Source organism: Miniopterus schreibersii (assembly GCF_964146895.1).
Source record: "Miniopterus schreibersii genome assembly, chromosome: 15".
NCBI classification, from domain to species: domain Eukaryota; kingdom Metazoa; phylum Chordata; class Mammalia; order Chiroptera; family Miniopteridae; genus Miniopterus; species Miniopterus schreibersii.
The window spans coordinates 24,601,538-24,625,867 of NC_138115.1; the positions used below are offsets into that span (position 1 = coordinate 24,601,538).

Here is a 24,330-nt window from a genome sequence, read left to right on the forward strand (position 1 = left end):
CTGCAAACCAATTAGAAACTTCCCTAGATCTGACTGGCTACAGTTAATTATAATTGCTCTGTTCCTTAAAAAAATGCAAGTTTTACTTTGTACTTTCTATATTCATTTTTCTATAAAATATTTTTAGGTTTTGCCAATTTGTGATTAATGTGGAGGAAAATTTTAGCAAATCAAATCTGAGCCCCTTTGTCATTCAAATTACAGCTATATGGAAACATTCATAAAGAAGGCCTACCTTACTTGTGAAAGAGGCCTATACAATTTTAACTCTGTGGTTAAGTATTCTTCCTTTAATAATAAACACTGCCCTATAAAAGTTGTTTTCTCTTACTGAATTTGGAGTATAACCACCAACCATTTCATATCAGGAGTCAATATTCATGTGTCTAGAATATACATGTTGTATGCGTTTATTAACAGAAAATGTAAGCATATTTATCTGTAAGCAACATAATCAGGCTTCCAACTTTAAGCTTTCCTCGTTTAAAAAGCATCAGATCTAGATTAATTCAGCCTTGCAAAAAGGCTTAAAACAATCCTAAAATTTTCACCATCTCTAAACATTCCCCACAGCAAAGTTATGAGAGATGATATGCCTAGCACTGAATCTGAAAATATACAAGTGTTTTAGTTTTCATTAGAATTGCTGCCCATAGACATCTATTTCTTTTTAAACCAGATGCAGTTTCTTTTAACCTCTACATACTTGCCTGTGTTGAACTGCATGGCTCTTGAGTTAAACTAGATCCACTGCTACCCATATATGATGAAACAATGTCTCTAAATGGCAGAGAAAACCTATTCTACATGAGGCACAAATGAGCCCACGATCAAACTCCCCACTCACCTACCACAACAACATAGCAGATCACTTGAATTTGAACGACCCCATATGTCTATTTTTTTTCTTAACCACTTCACTCACAGCAAAATTACTACAAAATCAACAGTAACTTCTGATTTTTAAATAAATAATTTAATGTAGTGTAGACAAAAAGGAGGCACTAATAAAATATAGCCAAAAGGAACCTCACAGAGTGATTTGATGATAAATTCCTAACTGGGCAGGTCACGGTGGGTAGTCCTGTGCCAGGCCTACAACTTCCCTGGTAAAAAGTAATCTTCGCCTTAAGCAAGCCCTGTCCATTGTTTCTGTGCATCTAGCTAACACACCTTCAAATGCCTCTTTTTTATACCCCTCCAGAGTGTAACTACCCTCAAGAGAGCAAATAATTTTGTTAGTAATGTTGTTAACTATCCTGTAATCGATCCCTGGAGCTTTGCTTTCCCTCCCTTTCCTGTAATCTTCCTTATATTCCCCCCTTAAACTGCAAACTGTCATTCTGGGGAGCATTTGAGATCTTGCTTCCTGGAAATGTTTCACAGTTTGGCTCAAATAAACTCTTACTAAAATTCTCCATAGATTTGGACGTTTATTAGGTCAACATTAGAAATAAAACCTCTGACCATCCAATGTATGAAAGGATGGATCTGTGTTTGTCTGATAGTTTGTTTTTCTTAAAGTTTTATAGCAGGAAAAAGACATTATACTGCAGGCAAAATGCAACAGAGTCAAGGCAGCTTGCATATAACTGGAGAATTTTTTAAAATAATTCAATATTCAAAAACTTTGTATGAAATTCTAAACTGAATTTCTGATACCAGTTGTTTCTGAGATTGCCTAGCAATGCTCTCGGAGCCCTAGTTCCTGCTATTAACAGTCCATTTGAAATTCTTAAGTAAAAAATCCACAGCAGGACAGGGCACTACAGCTGCATTTTTGACACAGTAAACTCTAAATAAAAGATCTCAGCTTACCGAAACCAAGAACATCAGCAGAATGTGAGAACTACAATAACTTGTATCTCCTTCCAATTTACACCACTGGGATATGAGTGTGTGTGTCTGTCTGTAGGGATGTGGATAGGCAGTATGTGTTTGTGTTATATATACGAATATGCACAGCAACTTGAAGCTAGCATTTATTTTACTGGATACAAACACATAAAAATGATGGTCATGGTTTAAAAAAACAAACAAAAAACTTATACCTAAATACCTTTATAAAGAGAAAATCATGTTTAACAAACTAATGTATATTCATTTAATATTATATATACATATCAATGTGTGTGCATATACATTTATTTATTTAAAGTAATGATACATTAAGTACCGTAATAAAATTGGTAAATAAGTTTAAGGAATTGTTTAAAACTATGTACTTAAGCCCGGCCGGGCGTGGCTCAGCGGTTGAGCATCCACCTAGGATCCAGGCGATTAGGGTTCGATTCCCGGTCAGGGCACATGCCCGGGTTGCGGGCTGCAGCCGATCAATGACTCTCTCATCATTGATGTTTTTATCTCTCCCTCTCCCTTCCTCTCTCTGAAATCAATAAAGATATATTAAAAAAAAAAAAAAAAGTTATTTATGAAGTTTAGAAAAATACTAGCTGCAAACAAAGGAAAAGTCATTAGAACAAATTGTTCTAAGAAAAAATAGTTGGTGAAATTGGTTGTGTTCGGCTGCTGACATGGCTCAGAATCTGCAGTGAGCAAGCACTTAGATCAGGGTTCCTATCTTGGCACTACTGACATTGAACTGGGTAATTCTTTGTTGCAGCGGGTTGTCCTGAGCAATGTAGGATGTTTATTTAGCAACATACCTGGTCTCTACTCAGTGGCACAGCTCTGGTGTGATAACAAAAAATGTCTCCAGACCATTGCCCAATGGCCCCTGGAGGGCAAATCCCCACTGGAGGAGAACCACAGCTCTAGAAAGAAACCTCCTGCTAGCTCCCCACCTTCCCTGGCCTGCCTGCCACCCAGATCCCACTCCTCCACCTCTATTGTCTCCACAAGTTGTACACATTTTGGGGAAGATACACTGGGGTTCTGGTATATTATTATCTTCTATAAAAACTGCTGACACCTTGAAGACAAGGGACATGTCCAAAAAAGGCAGAGCTGGCATTCAAAGACTGTTTCAGCACTAGCTGGGTAGCTCAGTTGGTTAAAGTGTCGTCCTGATACACCAAGGTTGGGGGTTTGATCCCTGGTCAGGGACACACAAGAATCAACCAACGCTTTCGGTGGCGTTCTGTGCACCAAAAGGTTGCTGGTTTGATTCCAGTCAGGGCACACGGCAGGGTTTCGGGCTCAATCCCCAGTGGGGGATGTGCAGGAGACAGCAGATCAATGTTTCTCTCTCACACATTGATGTTTCTCTCTTTTTCCCCCTTCCTCTCTCTCTAAAAAATTAAAAAAAAAAAAGATGGTTTAAAATAAACAAATGAACACACCCAGGAAGACAACATGATTTAAACAATGTTTTAGGTAAGACTTTTTCTGTACTAAAGTATCCTGGAGATTCTGCCTCCCTTAAGTTATTAATAAAGTAGAATTAAACACATTAAGAGTATATTCATTTTATTCTCTATTGATGTATAATTAATATTTTTTACCATTTCCATAGTAAGCATTAAAACCATGAAGCACATATTTCACAAGACCACAGCTCTAATCTGAGCTAGAGCCAAAATATATACTTTATAAGTAAATTAACTCAGGACAAAGTGAAACTGCTACACATATTCATAAAAGCCATTCATACCTATAACTATACTGGTCAAATTTGGCTTCACTATAATTCTCAATATTAATTTCTGCTTACTGCTGGCAAAGGATGTAATCTTTATTAGCCCAGGTCTTTGTATCAGTGTCAATATTAAAGGTCTTGGTATCAGTAGGTAAATATTAAAGGTCTTTGTATCAGTGTGTAAATATTAAACAACATACAAAAATCAAAACTTTCGCATTACCTAAAGCCAAGGTGGAACTACCTTTTGTCAGCTGTGTAAAACATTTATGATAGCGATAAAAGCCATGACTGCGAGTTCATTACCTGGACTAGGAATCTGGTCTCGGTACTTTGGAACCTCATCGTTCAGAGTCTGAAGCATAACCCACATTGTGAATGTGAAGAGTGCAGCCAGGAACCCATAAAAGACTAGGTAGAAGAGCAAGATCAAACCTGTGAAAGAAAATAAACTTATGAAATTTGGAGATACACACATACATTGTGCACGCGTGTGTCCAGATTAAAAAAACCAAACCAACCATTGCAAAGCCAGGATTCCAAGCTTTGTCATGCACGCAGCAAATATCTCCATACTCAGAATATGAATTTGTCCAAGCAAGGAGTATTTCAGCAGGCAGCACCCACCCATCCTGTGACCCTTCCTCTCCACTAATAGTTCCAAGTACAAGGAGCTTCTACAGAGCATTCTCTGGTTCAAGGTCAGAGCTTTAAATTCCAGCACAAAGAGGAGTGTTTCCCAAATTGGACTTGATGCCCTCTAGAAAGATAAAAGATGATTTTAGCTGGGACAAACCCAATCTGTACATGTTCTTTTTAGTGGTAAATAGAAAATAATTAGCACATCAACCCCATATTTCACATAGTAATTATCTGCATAAATTTAAGTGTTAAAAAGCGAGCTGATTTAAAGAATAGCCAGGAAATGTGCAGGAAGGCAAATCATGAAGATGGTTTAATGAATAAAGTTTGGGAAACACTGGTCAAGTGGAAGGCTCATGCAAAAGTAAAGAGGACAAGACCAGAAACAAGCACCCCAGCCAACGGGACTTCACTACTCTACTGCTGAGCACAGAGCAAGAGCTGTCAGGTGCAGGTCTCAACATCACGGGCTTAGTCTTCTTTCCTTCACAATCTGAAAACACTATGATTTATTTTGAGAACATCTAAAAATAATTATTTTTTTCAATGTCTCTATTTGAAGTTCTAACATCAGATGTGCTCACCATCAAAATTATTGTATGTTACAATATTAAAGTCACACATTTACACTTAAACATCTAAACAAATCCCAGGTCAACAACAGTGAAGAGCCGCAATCCCTCGGAGCTGACTCACACCCTTTATTCTCACCCTTAATAACCTACTTTTTGGTTTCTCACCCTATTCCTGGCACAAGGGCAGGAGAGCCTAACCTGGAGCCTATGGACTCCCTTGCCCCCCCTCCCCAGCAGGATTAATGTCAGCACTCTGAAGTTTTCTGTAATAATGTATTTATAAATACATCCCCCCCCCACACACACACACACAGGGAACAGTTCTACAGCATTCTTAAGACCCTATGACCCCAAAACAGATTGTGGCAAAAGCTGAGTAACTTTTATCTCTTAACTGCAGGCCAAGAAACTATCTCCTTCCCCTCCCTTTTCAAGTAATGGGGGAACAGTTAAAACAACTTCATTTTAATTTAGACTAGCAATGCCCCGTCCCCACCCTGCCCCAATTACCAGGAGGCCAAAATAGAGAGGAGAGGACAGAAGGAAGAAAGGAGAAGAGCATGTCACCTTCACAGCATCACTTCCCTACCACATGCAGCGGTCCTGTTGCAGGGAAAAAAGGGAAAACCAATCTCAGTGATCAGTGAGCTCGAGAAGGAAAAGAAACACATGCGAAGCCCAAAGGCTAACTTAACACATATAGGAGAGAAATGAGTCTTTCAGATCTAGATGTTTGTTGGATCTACGGATAAAATCCTCCACACAGCAGACCAGAGAGGACGAATATGTAAGTGTAATGAGTGTGGGCTGTGTTCCAATAAAATCTCATACAAAAACAGGCAGATCGAGGCCACAGTAGTTTGTCAACCAATGCAGTAAATATTAAACAGGAGAAGTTTGAAACAAAGGTGCTGAGTTTATTTAACACTGTTTTTAAGTCACCTCAAATAATTTTTATCATACCATTTTCAAAACTTGATTTTAAACTTCCAGGAAAAATACTGTAAATAAAATTTATAAACATGGTTACAAAGCAAATAAACATATAGCAGACAAAAAAATAAGCTGTATCCAAATATGGTTTCTGAAGAAACATTACACAATGAAAAATGTGTTCAAACTTCCTCTAAAGAGTTAGATTCATAACACAGATACACAAATTAACAGCCACGTCCCGTCTGATGCCATAAACTTGTGCATTAATTCTGAATGTAGGGAGCATACAAACAAGTAAGTGAGTCATTTCCAGCACTAAAGCAAGTGTTCCCTACTTGGTAAAAATAAATAAATAAATAAATAAATAAATAAATCCTTTTGCCAAGAGACCCAAACCTAACATTTAAAAATTAAAATTAATCTCACTTATAGATTTCATACATGAAAGAACAGCAACACTTAACCTCCCCTCCCATACTAAGAAAAACAAACAGGAAATAAAGAGAAATTGTAAATTGCTACTCTTACAGAGGTAAACCTGCAGTTGGATACTCAGATGCAGTTTCATGATGGGCTTAACACAATGATGGAGATCAAACTTGGGGGTGTCCTAGGTTAGTAATGGGCAGTGCAGATGGACCTGTTTATGTTTTTTTTTTTGTTTTTTTTTTTTAGATGGACCTGTTTAATGTGCCATGCCTGCCTCTGTGCGAGTCACTGTGAGCAGGAAACAATAAATTAAGCCTAAATCATGCTTACTATATTACTAATGCTCCCTAACTTAAAATTCTTCAAGAATTTCCTTATATCACTAACCAACTAAAGAAACTTGGACTAAAATTCTGAAGAAACATCAGAATTGTAAACAGTCTGAAGTCAACAGAACCATAACCAAAGATGTTTACTCAAAATACTCAGAACTTTCATGCTGTAATTACACTGTTGTTCTAACAGTGTAGAGGCAAAACAGTCCTACCTCTACATTTTCACTCTCAGATCTAAGGGCACATAAGAAAACTGTCCAATGACTAAAAACTTCTAGCCCTCCCTAGCACAGGAATTGACCCTTCTCCTTCTTCTTCGTTTCTTGAGATGCCAGTTTTCAAATCCGCTTCCCCTCTCTGCTCTTACTGTGATGTGGGGACGGGTGGTGAGGTTCGATGGAGCTGGACGCTATGTAGCAGGGTGGCTGTAGGCATGGGGTTTGCTAGTCAAAATTGGGCTCAAATCCTGGCCTGACCACTTTGCTGCTAGGAAGTTGGGCAAGTATTCCTACCCCAAATGACTTTAAAAAAAAAAGAAAAAAAAAAAGGTGTAATAGTAGTATCTAATTATTCACATTACAGAAAGGAAAGTAAAAGTCAAGAGATTTGATGACAGCCCAGTCAGTGTGGTTCAGTGGTTGAGTACCAACCCATGAACCAAGAGGTCCCAGGTTCGGTTCCTGGCCAGGGCAGTAAAAAAAAGAGACTTGATGACATAAAAACAAAACTCTTCAGGGGCAAAAAAGCCAACAAACTAGAAAGATTTTTGGAATTATGCTGCAACTAGGCTTTAAGGTGAAACGTAAGGTTTATTTATTTATTTATTTATTTTCTAAATATAACTTTATTGATTTCAGAGAGAGGAAGGGAGGAGAGAGAGAGAGGGAGAGAGAGAAACATCAATGATGAGAGTCATTGATCGGCTGCCTCCTGCACGCCCCCGACTAGGGATCGAGCCCGCAACCCGGGCATGTGCCCTGACCGGGAATCGGACCTGGATCTCCTGGATCCTAGGTTGATACTCAACCCCTGAGCCACGCCTGGCCGGGCAAACTTAAGGTTTAAAGTTTAGTCAACTGCATTTTACTCTCAAAAATGTTTCAGCAAGTAAGGTTTGATTCATGTGGACTCTTAAGCAGCAAGAAATCTGGCCAAGATTTACCCTATGTCATTCATGGGAAAGAGAAATAGGTTGTGTCCAGCCACTTTGTTTCAACCTTAACTAGGTATCTGACAATTCAGTTTTGACACCAAGCACCTGGAGTAGCACAGACTTCACTAATTCAGGGCTTGGTCTTCCCCAAGAATGCCCTCACTTCAGATACCACCCAAACTTGTGAACAACTGGCTACCAATCTGGGAGGGTCCCACTCTCCCCTCAGGTTTGGTTATTCACTAGAATGACTCAGAATTCAGAAAAGGACTACCCTTAGGATTATAGTTTTATTATCAAGGGCATACAAAGGGCAAGGTCTGGGTGGGAATGCAGTTTCTATGCCCTCTCCTCCTTGGAATGAGGGGATACCACTCTCCCAGCACATCAATGTGCTCCCCAATTTGGAAGCTCTACTAAGCTTCAGTATCCAGAGTTGTTATTGGGCTTTCAAGGCATACATGACTAAATAAATCACTGACCATGTCACTGAACTCAATCTCTAGCTCCCTCCTCTTTTCTCCCTGGAGGTCAGGGCTCGCTGCAATCACAAGGTAGGTCCCTCTAGGTACCAGCCTCAGTGGAACTTATCTAGGGGCCCCGCTATGAAGTCACACCATTAGCATAATAAAGACACCCCTATCACCCAGGAAATCCCAAGGGTTTTTTAAGAAGCTCTGTGCTAGGAACATGGGACAAAGAGCATACAAATTGTTATACAACACCAGGACACATAATGGGGGTGGGGGGAGGGGGGAGTCTTTAGGCTTCATCAAGCAAGGCCTGCATATACACACCTTCAACACACTTTGAGGTGCTGTGATCTGACTCCCTCCTCCTGCAAACTTTCCAGTTACCTGAGGGTGCCTAGACACCAGAAAGACTGTGCCTCTCCTCAGAGAATTCTGATGACTAGAAACTACTTCTCCTTGGTGAGTAAATTAGCATTCTGTTTATAGTTTTAAACATTTTAAAGCAGAGGTAAGTATAATTTTTAAAAAATCAATTATATGGACAAGTACAAGTTTAAAATCCTTTGTATGTTTGAATTTTAAAAAATAACTTTATTGAGGTATATTTCACATTCTATTCGCCTATGAGTGGAACTGCTAGGTTACACAGTAAACATGTTTATTAGACTTTTTGAGTAAGTGACAGACTGTTTTCCAAAGCAGCTGAACCATTCTACATTTCCACCATCAGGGTTCCAATTTCTCCATAACCTCACCAATACTTCTGTCTTTTTATACAGCTATCCTAGTGGGTGTGATCTGCATTTCCCCAACAGCAAATGATAAGAGTATCTTTTCATGACCTATTGGCCATTTGTACATTCTTTGAATAACTGTCTATTCAGATCTTTGGCCCATTTTTAATTTGCATTATTTGTTTACTTAATTGAGTTCTCAGAGTTCTTTACGTATTATAGATACAAGCCTTTTATCAGATATAAGACGTACAATTATTTTCTCCCTTTCTGTGGGGGTTGTCTTTTCACTTTCATGATAGTGTCCTTTAAAGTCCATTTATCTATTTATTCTTTGGTTGCTTGTGCTTTGGTATCACATCAAAGACACCAATGCCTCTTTCAAAGTCATGAAGTCTTGCATCTATGTTTTCTTCTATGGATCTTATAGTTCTAGCTCTTAGATTTTCTTAAAATTAATAAGCAGGTATTATTTTTATAATAAAATATATATGCATACACACATGCACTCAAATTTTATATATTTATTAAAATGATGGTGGTATAAAAATATTAAATAACCTGTCCAAGACTAACCTACAAGTAAGCAAAACAGCCGAACTAGTACCTCTCCATGTGGTACCTTATCTGGCTGCTCTCCCTGGAATCTTCAAGTTGTTACCTTTTGTAATCAAAACTCCCATTCTCTGAAAAATACATTATTCAAGCAATCTGTGTTATTCAAGGTGATAGAAATTTGCATAGAATAAAATCTGTTCCTTCTCTCCAAGAATTCAGTTATCATAAATGACAGACATGTAAACCAAGAATTATAGATACCAAGTGTTAGGGGTAAAAACCCGCAGAAAGAATTAACTGTCTCTAGCTGGGAGAAGAAGGAAAGGAATTTCATTAGAGAAGGTCTCCCACAAATAAGTGAGTTATACAGTTAATACAAAAATAATATTGAATGTAAACTGTAATTCTAAAAATTTAAATTCAATAAGTAAATAAATAAATAAGTAAATAAATAAATAAATGAAAAGCAATTATTTGATTAAAAAATTTAAAAAAGGACAACAGGAGAAAGCTCTCTATCAAAAGCTACATGACCAAATGACTCCAAAGCAGGAGCAGCCAGGTGAGTAAACTGTGCTCCTACCCTCACTCCCAAAACATACATGCTCTCTGGTGCCAAGCAACTGGCAACAGCAGAGGCAACGTCTACTCTGAAGTGGGAGCAGGGAGCATGAGACTTAGGCTGAAAAGTGGGCGACATCCTAGATGGGTTGGTAAAACACCTAAAGGAGTTAACATGTGCTACCTACCTCCCCTATGCTGAGACAGGGAAATCCAAATACAAAGAGGAGGAGCAGGGAACCAATAATTACAAAAATATTTAAGAAAAAACTAATCCAATGAAGTATCGAACTCAACAAAAAAAGTAACACCTGAAAAAACTGGGTCATAGCAGCAAACAGAGCAAGGGAGGAGGGGAAGTGTCAGTATAATGAAAATATAGAGAAGAAGAAAGGATGGTGTTTTTAAAATTAGCTTTCATATTTTGATTATTAAAATAAAAAACTTAGTAGATAAGCTGAGGAGCAAATGAAAACCACCCTGAGCTACCAACACACGCTCACCAGAATGCTAGAAATTTCAGACTGTCCACCAAGCGATGGCCCAGGAGCGGAACTGCTGCAACTCTTAGACACTCCTGGTGGGAATGTACCAAAACAAAACATAACACAACTCAAAACCTGACAATTTTTCAAAAAGTGGGCCACACACACCTCTGAAAAAATCCAGCAAATGCACTCCTAGATATCTGACCAAGAAAAATGAAAGCACATGTTCACATAGGAAAGGTATATGAATACTCACAAATGTTTTACTTGTAATCACTAAAAACTGAAAACAACCCAAATGCACACAGCAGATAAATAAACTCTGCCTTATCCATACAATGGAATACTATTCATGAACTACTTCTCTAAATAATTATGCTGAATGAAAGAAGTCAGCCACTCCCTCCCCAGAGTACACACTACATGATTCTGTGTATTTAAAATTTGAGAAAGCACAAACCAAGTGTCAAAAAGCAGATCTATTTTTGCCTGGAGACTGGGGGAGATACAGGGAGATGGATTACAAAAGGGCAAGTGGAAATTCTGGGGGAGATGAACTTGCACATTATCTTGATTAAAGTTTCACGAGCACAGTGTATGTATGTGTATATATGTCAAAACTCAAGTTGTACACTTTAAAGACTGCGTGCCGCCCGGCCGGGCGTGGCTCAGCGGTTGAGCGTTGACCTAGGATCCAGGCAATTGGGGTTCGATTCCCGGTCAGGGCACATGCCTGGGTTGTGGGCTCGATCAATGACTCTCATCATTGATGTTTCTCTCTCTCTCCCCCTCTCCCTTCCTGTCCCTGAAATCAACAAAGATATATTAAAAAACAAAACCAAACCATGAATGTATTCATGTATTCTTTTTTTTCCTCCAAGATTCAGTTAGGAATATTTACAAATACAAAGAAGAGTTGAACGAAAAGTAAACACCTATAAACCCTCCTGGATTCTCCAGTTAACACTGTTATATTTATCTCATATCTATTCACCATTTATCTATTTTTTTATGCATTTCAAGTTGCAGGTGTCAGTAGACTTGATCCCTAAACACTTCAGCACACATATTAACTAAAATTGAGAGAGAGAAAAAATTGCATTAGTGAAATACACAAATCTCCAACGTATCAATAGATGGCTTCTGACAAATGAATTCACTTATGATTCAAACCCCTACCCAAGATAAGTTCTCTCATGCCTCTCCCCAGTCAATCCCCACGCCCACTGCCCTAGAGGCAAACACCAGTCTGGGCTTTTTTCCATCAGAGGTGTTGCTTGTTTTAGAATTTCACAAGTGGAATCATATAGTATGTATTCTCTTTGGTAAAGCTTTTTTTACACTAAGCCTAACTGTGAGATTCGTCCAGGTTTTGTGTTATCTGTAGTTAGCTCCTTTTTACTGTGAGTAGTATTCTATTGTGTGCACATACCAGTTTGTTCATTCTGCTGCTCACCGGACACCTGGGCTGTTTCCAGGCTGCAGCTACTATGGATATTCCTGTACAAGTACTTTTGTGGACATGTTTTCATTTCTCTTGGGCAGACACATAGGAGTAGAACTGCCAGGTCATGGGGTAGCATATATTTACTTTTGTATGAAACTGCCAGACCTCTATCCAAAGACGATAAGTATTACATTAAAAAAAGTATTACAGCTAATTAACAGTGGTTACCAAGGGAAGAAGCTGAGGATGACAGTAGACTTACTGATTATTCACATCTGTATTGTAAAAATTCAAACGATGGTGTTACTTTTGAAAAGAACAAAAGTATGAGCTACTTTATGAAAAGAACAAAGCCAAGAGTCCACATTCCACTTAAGGCGAGTTCAGGTTTCTCAGGTCAGCCCAGACCACTAACTCTTAAGTTCTAAAGCAGAGGTCAGCAAACCAGGGCTGTTTCCTGTTTTTGTAAATAAAATTTTGAGAAACAGCTAGGCCCATTACTTTACATATTATCTGTGGCTACATTCAAGCTACAATAGCAGAGCTGAGAAGCTGCCACAGACACCATATGGCTGGCAAAGCCTAAAATATTATCTGGTCCTTTAAAGAAAAAGTTTGCTGCCTCTTGTTCTAATGTATTTATATAGGTTCTGTTTCTCATTTCAAAGTGACATGTGAAACTGTCACACACTACTTTTCTCTTATAGAGGAAACTAAGATTAAGAGATTTTAAATGAGTTATCTAAGCTAAGATAAAGATGTGGAACTAGAATTTAGGTCTATATCCAGAGTTCTAGTCAGGTCATCTTCTTAGTATATTTGTGCACTTCTAAGATTCATAAGTAAAAAAATATATATTTATGCCAACAGGCTCACTTTTACTATGATGCTCTATCTGGAAATTTGAAAATGAATTAGAAGTTTGGTGGGACAGAATCATCGTGAGCTAAGGGGAATTATGCCTTTATGTACAAGTATCTATACAAATAAGACTTTCAATGTGGAGCTATACCAACTGACCCACATTACTCTCAACTTTAGCCCAAGCAATAGGTGAATCACAAGCTGAAACTAATTAAATGACAATTTGTTCATAAAAAAAAAAAAGTACATGCCTGCTATGTGCTAGTTGTTGTAGGGATATAAAATGCAGATGTAAATCCTACTCTTTGACAACATCTAATTACTAGGAGCAATATATATATATAAGCAACTTTAATCCAGGATATAACGTTTTAGGTGCTATAGGAGATAAATGTGGTATTATTTTCCACCTGGGCATCATCAGAGACAGCTTAGGGCAGAGCTGCCACTCAAGCTAGGTCCGTGAAGAATTTATGATGCAGAGAATGGCATGGGAAAGGGAATGAGCAGGGCATTCCAGACCAAGGGGCCTCATATACACCCATCTGGCTATGACATGTGGGGTACGGGAAGTAAGGTGGGAAATGACAGGTTGTACGGTTGGAAATTGAGTTTTAAGCCAGTAAGCCTGGAATGTCAGCCGGGCTGTCTGGAACTTATTTAAACCTGAAGGCAGTGGGAATCATGGTTTTTGTGTGCAGGGAACAGCGTGATCAAAGCTGCAGCCTTAGAAATAACCTGACAGCAGTGAGGTTACCCTGGTTTAGGTCATAATGATTACAACTGATTCCTTGGATCTTTCTGGGGGCACATCAGGAGTTAAGAGCCCACCTTCCTGGTGTCAACAACACTATACTTTTTAAAAAGCTGGAAAGCCAATGGTCTATGTTAACTCAGAACAACTTTGAAAAAGTTACAAAAGCTCTTTACCTGGTGCTTTAAGATTCTTAATCAGAGAATTTATAAGAAAAGGCAAGATCAGATTTTGATAAAGGGACAGAGTTTGGTGGGAGTGTTAAGGGCTAAGAAATTTCAAACAGGTGGTTAGTATTATGAAGCTAGGAAAAATGAATATTCCAAGCTCCCTGAGTGTGTGCTTTCACAAAATTGGGGGAGGGAGGAGTGTAGGTGTGCTGGGTGACTAGGTCAGATGTATGGACATAGAACTGGCATAATTTGGCCAGGTCTCAAGCCCAGATGACAAAGAGAATAGTTAATGCTATTTTCAAAAATTGCAAATACAGGAGCAACTCAGAACTGCACTAGAGGAAGGGGAAAGAGCTCCATTTACTAAGTGACATATAAGGTTCTGGAGTTAGCTAAGCCTCACTCTCTCAGATTCATGGGATATGCACGAAGAGAATGGAATCTCAGAGAGACGTTAAACCAAGAAGTAAAATCTGTGAGTGATCTTTGCAGTTGTTCTGAGATTGCAAGGAAGGACCATGAAGAGAAAATAAGGCCAAAGAAAGCACCTGGGGAATATATATTTAGGAAACAGGAGAAGAAGAGCAGACAGGAAGGAACCAGGAAAGGAATCGGTAGAGAACTATGGAGTCAGATAAGGGTATATATACGAAGGGCCACTTTTTATGTGCCAGTTACTAGCCAAAGAAAAGTACCTCATGCTTTGGACGAGGGTCAGTTCCAAAGCCATATCTTACCACAGCACCAGCAAAACACTAAGAGGAAGTCATGAATAAGTGCCAACTCCACAAATGACTCAGTAACAAGGCAACAGATATGTGGGAGGCTAAGTTAGAAAAGTCTTTTCAGAAATATTAGTAACAGCTGAGTCTCTCCTGTAAGGGCGAGAATGATACTATTAAGTCCTCATTAAATTTGAGAGCAAGTAAGCTTTTTTTTTTTTTTTTTTTTTAAAAAAAAGAGCAATAAAGCAGAACCTGGGAGACCTTAATAATAATCCTGGTTCTGTTATCCTAATCAGATGCAGGACCCAGGTCACAAACTCAGCTAAGTCTACAACAAGAAGTTAAGTGGAAGCTTCTTCAGAACACTGAACGTCTATGAATACCCATCTGTGCTATGGCCAAAAAAAGAAAAAAAAAAAGAAAGTAGGGAGGAATGCCCAAACCTTAGGGGAAGTGTTATACTATGATACACCAATACCACCAAGGACATTAAAAATATGTTGCAGAAGATTAATTACATGGGAACACTTCATAACAGTGTTTATTCATTCAATGGATTTTTATTACATTCCTAAGTGCCAGGCAACAGGCTAGGTATTAGAGAATCAAGATGAGTAAGACAAGAATAGCAAGCCTCTATATTGCCTAGTAAATGGGAAATAACAATACCGAATAAAGTGACAAATGCTATAATAGAAAACAGTACTATGGAATACATGGGAGCACTTGATGCAGTCTTAAGGCAAAAAGGGGTTCAAAAATGTTTACCAGAGATCAGGCTATCAAAGCTGACACCTGAGTAGCAATGCCAAAGTGAAGGAAAGAGGCTCAGGAGTTAGGCCCAGAGTGGGAGGAGAGAACTATGTGGAATGGTAGAGAGAGAGGACAGGAGTTGAATAAACCAGAGAGATTATAAAGAAAGCCCCCGAGGACAATGGAGATTTACATGAATAGGTACCTATGAAACATTCAATGGAAGGTTTTTAACAGGCAGTTGGTTATAATAATATAAAAAAGCCATGTGGACTATAGATGTAGACTTGGGAGTCCTAACACAGAGATAGTAACTAAAGCCACCAGAACACATAAATTCTAGCAGCAAGTTTGGACAGTCCCCACAGAGGTGATGAAGAAGGCCAAGGATACCAACACATCAACCTCTAAGGTGGCAGAGGAATAAAAAACATTCCCCTCAAACACTAAGTGATAAAACTAGTTATCTAACTGTATATTTAAAAATTTTATGTATTATTCTAAGTGGTTATTCTAAGTGGTTAAAGACTACAGGTGATTTTATTTAAAAGTCAACGCAATAAATGCATAATTAGAATATAATAAAGTTATCTTTCAAAGTTAAATGGATTTTTTCCTCCTTCTATCACACAGTGTTAAATGACTGGTCCCTAGTCAAACATAATGATAAAGCAAGGAAAAGATGGGAGGGTTTTTAAAGTTCTTTCAATATAACTAATTTAATTCTATAGATACAAATTCAAAATTCAATTGCGAAGAAATCAGATTATTTCAGGAGTGGGGAAGGTTGCTCTTTAGCAACAGTAAAGCACATACTACAGTAATTACTATGGTGGCTGGAATAGAATACATAAACTTACCCCTTCCCCTCCCACGGCCACTACCAGTCCTGGAAGTGCCTCTCCTGCTGGGTGATGGCTCAGCATGCCCCTGCTGCTACCTCTGCCACACCCACCAATGACCTTCATTTATAGTCTGCAAGTTCTATTACTTTCATAATGGTGCACGGTTTTGTAAAGTTTAATATGTCACACTCCACAGGACAAAGAATAATACCTTACAAAACTATGTGATACTGGGAAAATAAACACACTTGCCTCTAAGGGACCCCTACTGTCAGACACCCAAGATGAGATGGTGTTTGATCTCCAAAGCAGAGCATTTACTGAAGCATGACCCATAATGGGAACAGGTGACTAAGAAAATGGCACTTCATGGCCCTATAATCATGAAAGAGAAGACACGTGAACAAAATATAGGTGTTAATAGTTTTGGTTCAGAATTCTGACTCTGCTTGGATATCAGTAACTCAAGTTTTAAGTTAATAGTAATATAAAGCATCTATTGACAGATAGCCTTAAGCTAATGAATTCCAAAAGAGCCCACAAGCAGATATTAGATGAAGCCATGTAATGTTATAGTTTTGTGTGTGTGTGTGTGTTGTTTTGTTTTTTAAAAAAGCTCTGGCCTTGGAGTCTGAAGGCCCACGGATTCTGTCACTGAGTGAATTTTGAGTAGTCAGATCTGTGGGTTCAATTTTATCATCTACAAAATGAGGGCACAGGGCTAGGTTAGTGGTTTTCAAGCTTTTCTGGCTGAGTCACAGTAAGAAAAACATTTTACATTGGGTTATCTGTATATACAAAATACAGGAAAGTTTCATGAAACAACATCTTTCCATTGACTCAACTTATTAGGTAGAATAAACTTTGACATTTTTACCATTGTTTTATTATTTTAAAAAAATGTTAATTGCAACACATGGTCTGCTACCTAGTTTAAATAACACTGAATGACTTCCAGGCTCTCTTTCACTACTTTCATTATAATTGTATTTAATGCATTTAGGCTTAATATTAGCAACATCAGCCACAAAGTGCTAAATTTTCTTTGTCCTGTGTTTTCATAAATGGCAACTATTTATTCCTGATGTGTCCTTACTGCTCTGCTTAAGAAATCAGCTCTAGGCACACTTTTGGTCACCTATACAGTGTACTTTAGAAGGTTGTTGTGAATATCAAATGGATTATATGAATTTAAGCATTTTGAACTGTTATAACCAAGTGTACGCATACTAATCAGGTGTTCAAGCGGCTACTCAAAATCTTTATATCTAGTAGTTTTAAACAATGCAATGTGATGTAACATGCAGTATTTTCACTGTATCCCAAAAGGAAATGGCAAAATTGCTTTTTAAATATGTGTGCTTTTAATATATCTAATGAATTTGGAGAAGAACCTCAGATTACAGGACAAATGTACTGAAAACCTGAATATAAAAAAATAAAATCAGCAGTCACTTTTTTACCCTGGGTATCTCCCATGCATACATGAGGTATACATGCTAATAAACTTGCTTGTTAAAAGGAAAAAAAAAAAAAAAATCACAATATACCTAACTATACAATAGAACACTAGTCGGCTATTAAAAGTGGTGATAAAAACCTTGATTAACATGGGAAGATGACCACATGACCACAATATACTCAAAAGATAATAAAACACTGTATGATCTCTCTCTCTCTTTTTTTAAAGTTACAGATACTTCTCAAGTCTGCCCAGATATATACCTAAATACTAATAATGGGCATCTCTAGGGTGATGAGATCAGCTAGCTCATACAGTACCTCTCTGAGAATTAGAACAAGATACCACTTTCTCCAGGCAGACCCCCATGCTCTAGGGTATACAGCCTGGTGGACTGAGTGTGGATTTCAGCCTCCACACACCACTCCCCCACATGCCTTGGAGGGGATGCCCTTAGATTGAGTTAATTGGATAATATGGATAATTTTCACCTATTTATGCCATTCTGCACTGGCTTACTATTACAATAAATAGAAATTTACTATTTGTTGACAAGCATAATACTTTCTTTTCAATTCTGAAAAAAGGTCTTGCCCTACTCCTGCTAAAACTAATCCCAGCTTTACTTGTACTACACTTCTACTGCCCTTATAGAATGCCCTATCCTTTGATAATTTGTGCACGTTATCTATTTAAATGCATATTCCAAATAATCTCTATCCAACATCATATAATACAAAGGTCAGATATAGGGAGAAGAAATGTCATTCTAACACAAAGTGAAGATACTAATCACTGGAAATGAGAAGGCAATGAGGAAGGGAGAAAGGAAGTTAGTCTACAAAACTTGATACCTTTCCACGACTCAAAAATTCCTTCAGCAAAAGTTAACACACTCTAGAAACAATAATAATTGTTCACAACCACCATCCCCCAGATTTAACTCTGGATGCAAGATGTATTTCTTCAACATACAAGTGGGTTCCCAAAAGACAGCCATTTAAATGAAAATCATGAGTGATTACCATGCAGTTAGGCAAGGCATTTGTAAGATAATACAACCGCTGGACTAGGATTAAAGAAGAACTGGGTTCTTTTCTTGGCTCTGTGGAATATGTAATTTTGCACAAAGCAAAATCACAACCTCTCCAGATTTTTTTCTTCTCCAACGTGGGGGTTGGGCTAAAATACCTCCTAGGCCGCCTTCAGCTTGAGATAGGACTGAAGCCACCTTTCCATCCACTCTGGAGGAGCCGATTTCAGTCAGCAGCAACAGTTTATTTTCTAAGCCATGCCTAATTTACTCTCTTCATGCTTCTCTTAAAAATGTGCCCACATAGTTCTCAACTCTAGAAATTTATTCTCACTCAGGAGAAAAAAGATCTGTCAGGACCCACTTAAGAAATATTTTTCAAAAGGCACACAAAGAGTAAAATTTATCTCATATTTCGAAAAAAAAGAGGCACCCTAAAGCAGCAGTACACTGGTGAATGATTTAAGTATTTTAAAACAAAGAACTCACGCATAGAAAAACTGCTAACATACAACCATCACGCCTTCTGAAGGCACAGAAAAACATCGTGTCAGTCGGATAAGATTTACTTTCCCCCAAAGAAGCACTTTTTCTAAGGAAACATCTGTAATTAAAAAGGAATTAGGGAGGAACCAAGCTTTAAAGCGTCTTTTCACTGTCCAAATTCAAGTGCATTTCCGTGGACGATGTACTTGTGTGATTAACTCACCGCGGGATCCATGCAACCCACACACTTAACACTCACTCTCACTCTCCGGCCGGCTGGGGCGGCAGCGTGGAGGAGTCACAAGATAGCGGCGGGAGTGGAAATTTCCTCTCCCGGGGCGTGGGGCAGGGTCTGGCTTCCCCGAACCGCTCGGCGCTGCTGGCGCCTCCGCCAGGGCCTCTCTCGGCCCGCGCGCTCCGTACAAAGGAGGCCCGGGCGCTCGGCCCCCCGCACGCTCGGGGCTCGGCTCCGAGCTGGGGTCCCCGGCTTCCGGCGCCGCTCGGGGCGGGAGGCCCGGGCAGCACGTGCGCTCTGGGCCGGGAGGAAAAGATCGGCGCGGCCGGGCCGGGGCTGCCCGCGGTCCTCGGCCGCAAGAGACGGCCCTCCTGTCCCGCGAGAAATGAATGGGCCGCGCTCCGCCACAGCCCGGGTTAGAAAACCGGAGGCCCGAGGCGAAGACCGCTGCGGGCGGCTCCTGGGGGACCCCGCGCGGGGCACCGCCTCCCGCTTTTTCTTTCCCATCCGACCCCCCGCCCGGCGCCCCCCCCGGACCGCGGCCGGCACCGGGCGCCCAATCGCCGCCCGCTCACCCCAGCTCTTGGCCGTGCGCCCCAGGAACTCTCCGGTGGTCGGGTTGTAGATGAACAGCTTCCACTCGGCTAGGGTCTGGTTGAAGGTCTTCTTGTCTTTCTTCGTCATGGTGCGTGCGCCGAGGGCGAGGGGAGCGGCGGCCGCAGGGGTGGAGGCGGCGAGGAGCGCAGAGGCGCGTCCCGGCTCGAGCGGCGCAGCCCGGCGACGGCGGCAGGAGGCGGAACGGCCGAGGACACCTCCTCACTGCCGTGGGCACTCGAACCGACTGCGCCGCGCCGAGCCGGGCTGCCGCTGAGGCCGCGGGAGCCTGACGTCTCCGCCCGCCGCAGCCAATCCCCGCGCCTCTGAACCGCGCCGCCGCCGCCGCCGCCACCGCCTCCCGCCCGCGGCCTGGCGCGGCCTGGCGCAGCCTCGGCGGCGAGGCCCCGCCCACCGCCCCGCCCACGGCCCGGGGCCGGGCCTCGCCCCGCCCCGCTCAGCGGTTCCGGGCCTGGCTGGGGGAGCGCCGCGGGCTCTATCCGGCCCGGCCGGTGGACGTAGAAACTACGCGGGTCAACTTCACAAATCTCGAAGGCTTCATACGAAGCAAATTTGTAATAAGGAGCAAAAGGCGGCGGCCCCTCCCTCAGGTTTCCCAGGAGGAGGAGTCGGGAGACGCTGCGGGCGGCCGCCCTCGCGGCTTCGCGCCTGCGGCTGCGCGGCGTGGGCTCAGCGCGGAAACGACTCTTCTCCGCCCGAGGCGTCCTCGCCGGGACGGGACCTGACCTCCCGCTCGGCGGCCGCTCCCACCCGTCTCCAGGCGGTCGCCTTTGAGCCCTGTGACGCGACAGAAAGGCCGCTTGCAGAGACGAGCGTATCATCCCGATGCCGCTGCTCAGAGAACGCCCGTCCTTGGCTCTTCGGACGGGTTTCACCGGGACTCCCGAGGGACCGGGAATTCCATCCTAGACGCGCCAGTCTTGACTCAGCGGAGTGACATTCTCCGATCGAGGAAGTCAGTACACAGGCCATGCTTTCCTGAGGTCCCTGTCGACGAGAAGCCCTTTGCTTTTTCTCAGTCACTGAGGCTCTTCATCCACAGGAAAGCAGTTCTTCGCTTCGGGTGGGCGCCCCTGGAACGTCGCCGGCTCCCCGCGTTCCCCGCGGCGCGAGCGAGCCCCGGGCGCGGAGCGCAGGCCGCCGTCTCCTACGCGGGACGGAGCTCCGCGGGCCGCGCGCCGCCGCCGCGAGCGGAGGAAAAGGTCTCGGGAGGAGCCTGGGCGCGAGGTGCAGAAATGGAGCACTGCCTCTGTTCTTTTATTTTTATTTTTTTTTTAATTAGCAAATAAAAATGCTGAATGAGGAAGTGTAGCATACATCTTAATGTTTGCAATGATGCCTTATAATCCATCGGGAAGTGGACACCACCTGCAAATGCTAAAGGACTAAATAGATAACAATATTCTGGCTTTTCTCGTTTCCTCACTTTGCTTATCCAAGCTAGGAATTAGGAGTTACATCTCCCACAAATGGAAAGAGATAGGAGAACATAATATTATAAAATGATCCCCCCCCCACCCACACACTTAGGAAAGCTAAATGTAGAATTATGACTTTGTGAATAACCAAAATCCAGGTTTTTTTTTGAGCCAGTGACATCAAAATATTTGTAGAAGCGTTTCGTGGAAACTGGCATGAAATTAGTCATTAGAAATAGGAAAGCAACGTGCAAGTGGACTACAGTGCATTTCTTTATTGCATAAGCAAGGTTGAAAGTAGTTATGGAAGTAAACTTTTTATCATTAAAAATCTAACTACAAATTAAAAGAAAGCTAAAATACCAATAGTTGATAATGGGCTTTTTAGTTTTGGTAAGAGGGAAGATAGAGTCTGTTTGGAATAAACCACAAAATCCATCAGCTTTATTTATTTTGGGGGGGAAGGGTGTATGCACTGAGAAGTAATTACTTGGCACATCCAAGTGGAAAACATGGCAAGCAAGAACATTATGAAATAGTGTTTCAAAGATACTGAATGCTGTCAGATATTTGTAGTTTATATATTTTTAGTGGTGATATGACTTCCATATTTAGTGATTTGTGGTTTTCCAAATAGGGATTTAAATACAAGTATAATTCGGCAATTTCAAAACCCATGCCTAATTTAATATAGTAACAGGATCCAACAGATTTCAGTTTGGGGAAAATTTTATATTCTACTCCAAAACATGGGAACTACTCATTTCTGATATATAATACTTGAATGTTAACTGGAAGAGAAAATACTGAACCTATTGGGGGATAGTGGACTACGAAGTCTGAGCAGATTTAACATAAAATTTTATCACAGCTTTATCCCCTACAAGTTTATTTTACTATACCTAAGCCTCCCTTTTAAAAAAAGAAATTATTGTGGTCTCTGTGGTGCAACTGGTTAGCACCTTAGGCTGTTAATCAAAAAGTTGGTGATTCAGTCCCCCCAGGGGCACATCTGGCATTGTTAAGGAAGCAAAATCCTTTGTGACTCTTCCTCTGCACATTCTCTCTCAGCCATTACTCCTGAGAGGCCTCCTCCACTAAAAGAAGAATTATTTTGCCAGATAGATGATGGAATTTAGTATAATTTTTAGTATAAGTATATTCCATGCAATATCTGGGACATACTTAGACTAAAAATTTTTTCTTGTCCATCTCAAATTCAAATTTAACTGGATATCTTGTATGTTTACTTGCTAAATCTGCCTACACTACCTGTAGAGGATACCTGTGAATCCCACTGTAGTGATAACAACAATCATTTATACGTACTTAAGTCCTAGGCCCTGTGCCACTTGCTTAGTATCATTTCTTTCTTAATCTTCACAAATACCTTAAGGAAGGAGGTGTTGTTTTCTTAATTGTGTAAATGAGGAAACCAAAGCTTAGTGAAATCAAGTAACTGGCCCATGGTCAAAAAACTATCAAACCAGCCGTAGCCGGTTTGGCTTAGTGGTTAGAGCGTCAGCCTGAGGACTGAATGGTCGGAGGTTTGATTCTGGCCAAGGGCATGTATGTCGGTTGCAGGCTCGATCCCTGGCCCCGTGGGAGGCAACCAATGGATGTGACTCTCTCACATCGATGTTTCTCTCTCTCTTCCTTCCACTCTCTATGAAAACCAATGGAAAAAATATCCTCGGGTGAGTATAAAAAAACAAAACAAAACAACAGCAACAAAACTATCAAACCATAGCACATGGGTTCAAATGCCCATCTCCTCCACTACCTCTGCAGTGAACGAGGGCAGAGCTCTGGGGAAATTTCACAAAGCTGAGGCGGCCGAATCACAGAAACAGTTGTCAGCCAATGATTGAGTGTACTCTCCAGTCAGCAGAATACGTTTTCTACTTTCTATGGGCACAAATAAGATATTTTGACTCTTGCTTTGCTAAAACTCTTACTTTGTTAAAACTCTTAGTTTATTCCTAAAGTTTAGACTCGGGTGTACAGAAAAAAGTACTTCAGTTCTTCTAGCAGCATCTTATTTGTTACCCTGTGTTATCACTGATGTGACTGGTAATCACTGAAAGACTATTTGTCCTTCAGAAAATAGATATTAAGATGTCCTTAGAAATAGCCCTTTCTGAGAATCATATGTACATGAGTATACTGAAGGCTCTGAAAAGTCAAAAAGAAAAGAAATAGTTCTTCCCCACAAGTGGCAGCTATAATTGTGAGGCATTTTATTGTATCTGAGAAACATAGCTGTGAATACAATACTCCTCTCCACAGAAAATGTACTTTTCCACACATTGATTTTAATATTTTTTACTAATACTTTAACAAACAGCATCTCTATATCCTTTGCAGATTAAAGGGCAGACACTTGCACTATTGATAATCTTAAATTAAATGAACCAATGTTTTGGCCCAGTAGGTTGAGCATTGTCCATGCACCAAAAGGTCACCTGGTTGGGGTTGGGGTTGTGTACAGGGGGCAACCCCATGGATGTTTCTCTCTCTCTCTTTCCCTCTCCCTTCTTCTCTCTTTAAAATCAATAAAAACATTTTTAAAAAAATGAACCAATGTTTTTTAAAGCATGAGCACAGTATCTGGCACAGAAGGTGCTCTGTAAGATTTTTGTCGTTATAATTTTTAATTTTGTCATCCACTGTGTTAGGTGTTTTACGAAAAAGTGTATATTATCTAACAGGATAATATACTAAATGAAAAATAAATTTAAATGATGAACTCAACATAAAAGAGTATTTAATTAATAATTTAGTTATAAAATTTACAGGAGTGGATGGAGGTGTAGGTGAAACAAGAATGGCAGAATGTTGATATTTATTAAAGCTGGGTGATGGGTATATAGGGCTTATTATATTTTGTCTACTTTGTTTATCCTTGAAATTTTCCACATATATATATATTTTTTAAATTGGGGCAAGAACAGTTTGCAATAGCACAATGGCCTTGCCTCTTGCTTTGCAGCTCTGCACCAAAACTGCTGGAAGTGGACCCCAACTGCTCCTGCCCC

The 24,330-nt window shown here is 40.6% G+C and overlaps 1 protein-coding gene across 1 annotated transcript in view; it reads right to left on the reverse strand.

The window, feature by feature from the left end:
- ATP1B3 (ATPase Na+/K+ transporting subunit beta 3) overlaps positions 1–20,230 on the reverse strand; it is a 34,718-nt gene extending 14,488 nt beyond the window's left edge. Inside the window, exons 1-2 of the mRNA XM_081160554.1 lie at positions 19,835–20,230; positions 3,905–4,033 (exon numbers count right to left, since the gene is read on the reverse strand). Coding sequence (XP_081016680.1) covers positions 3,905–4,033; positions 19,835–19,943 — 238 coding nt within the window. The 5' untranslated portion in view covers positions 19,944–20,230. The remainder of the gene's footprint in view (positions 1–3,904; positions 4,034–19,834) is intronic.
- Positions 20,231–24,330: the final 4,100 nt, after the last annotated feature.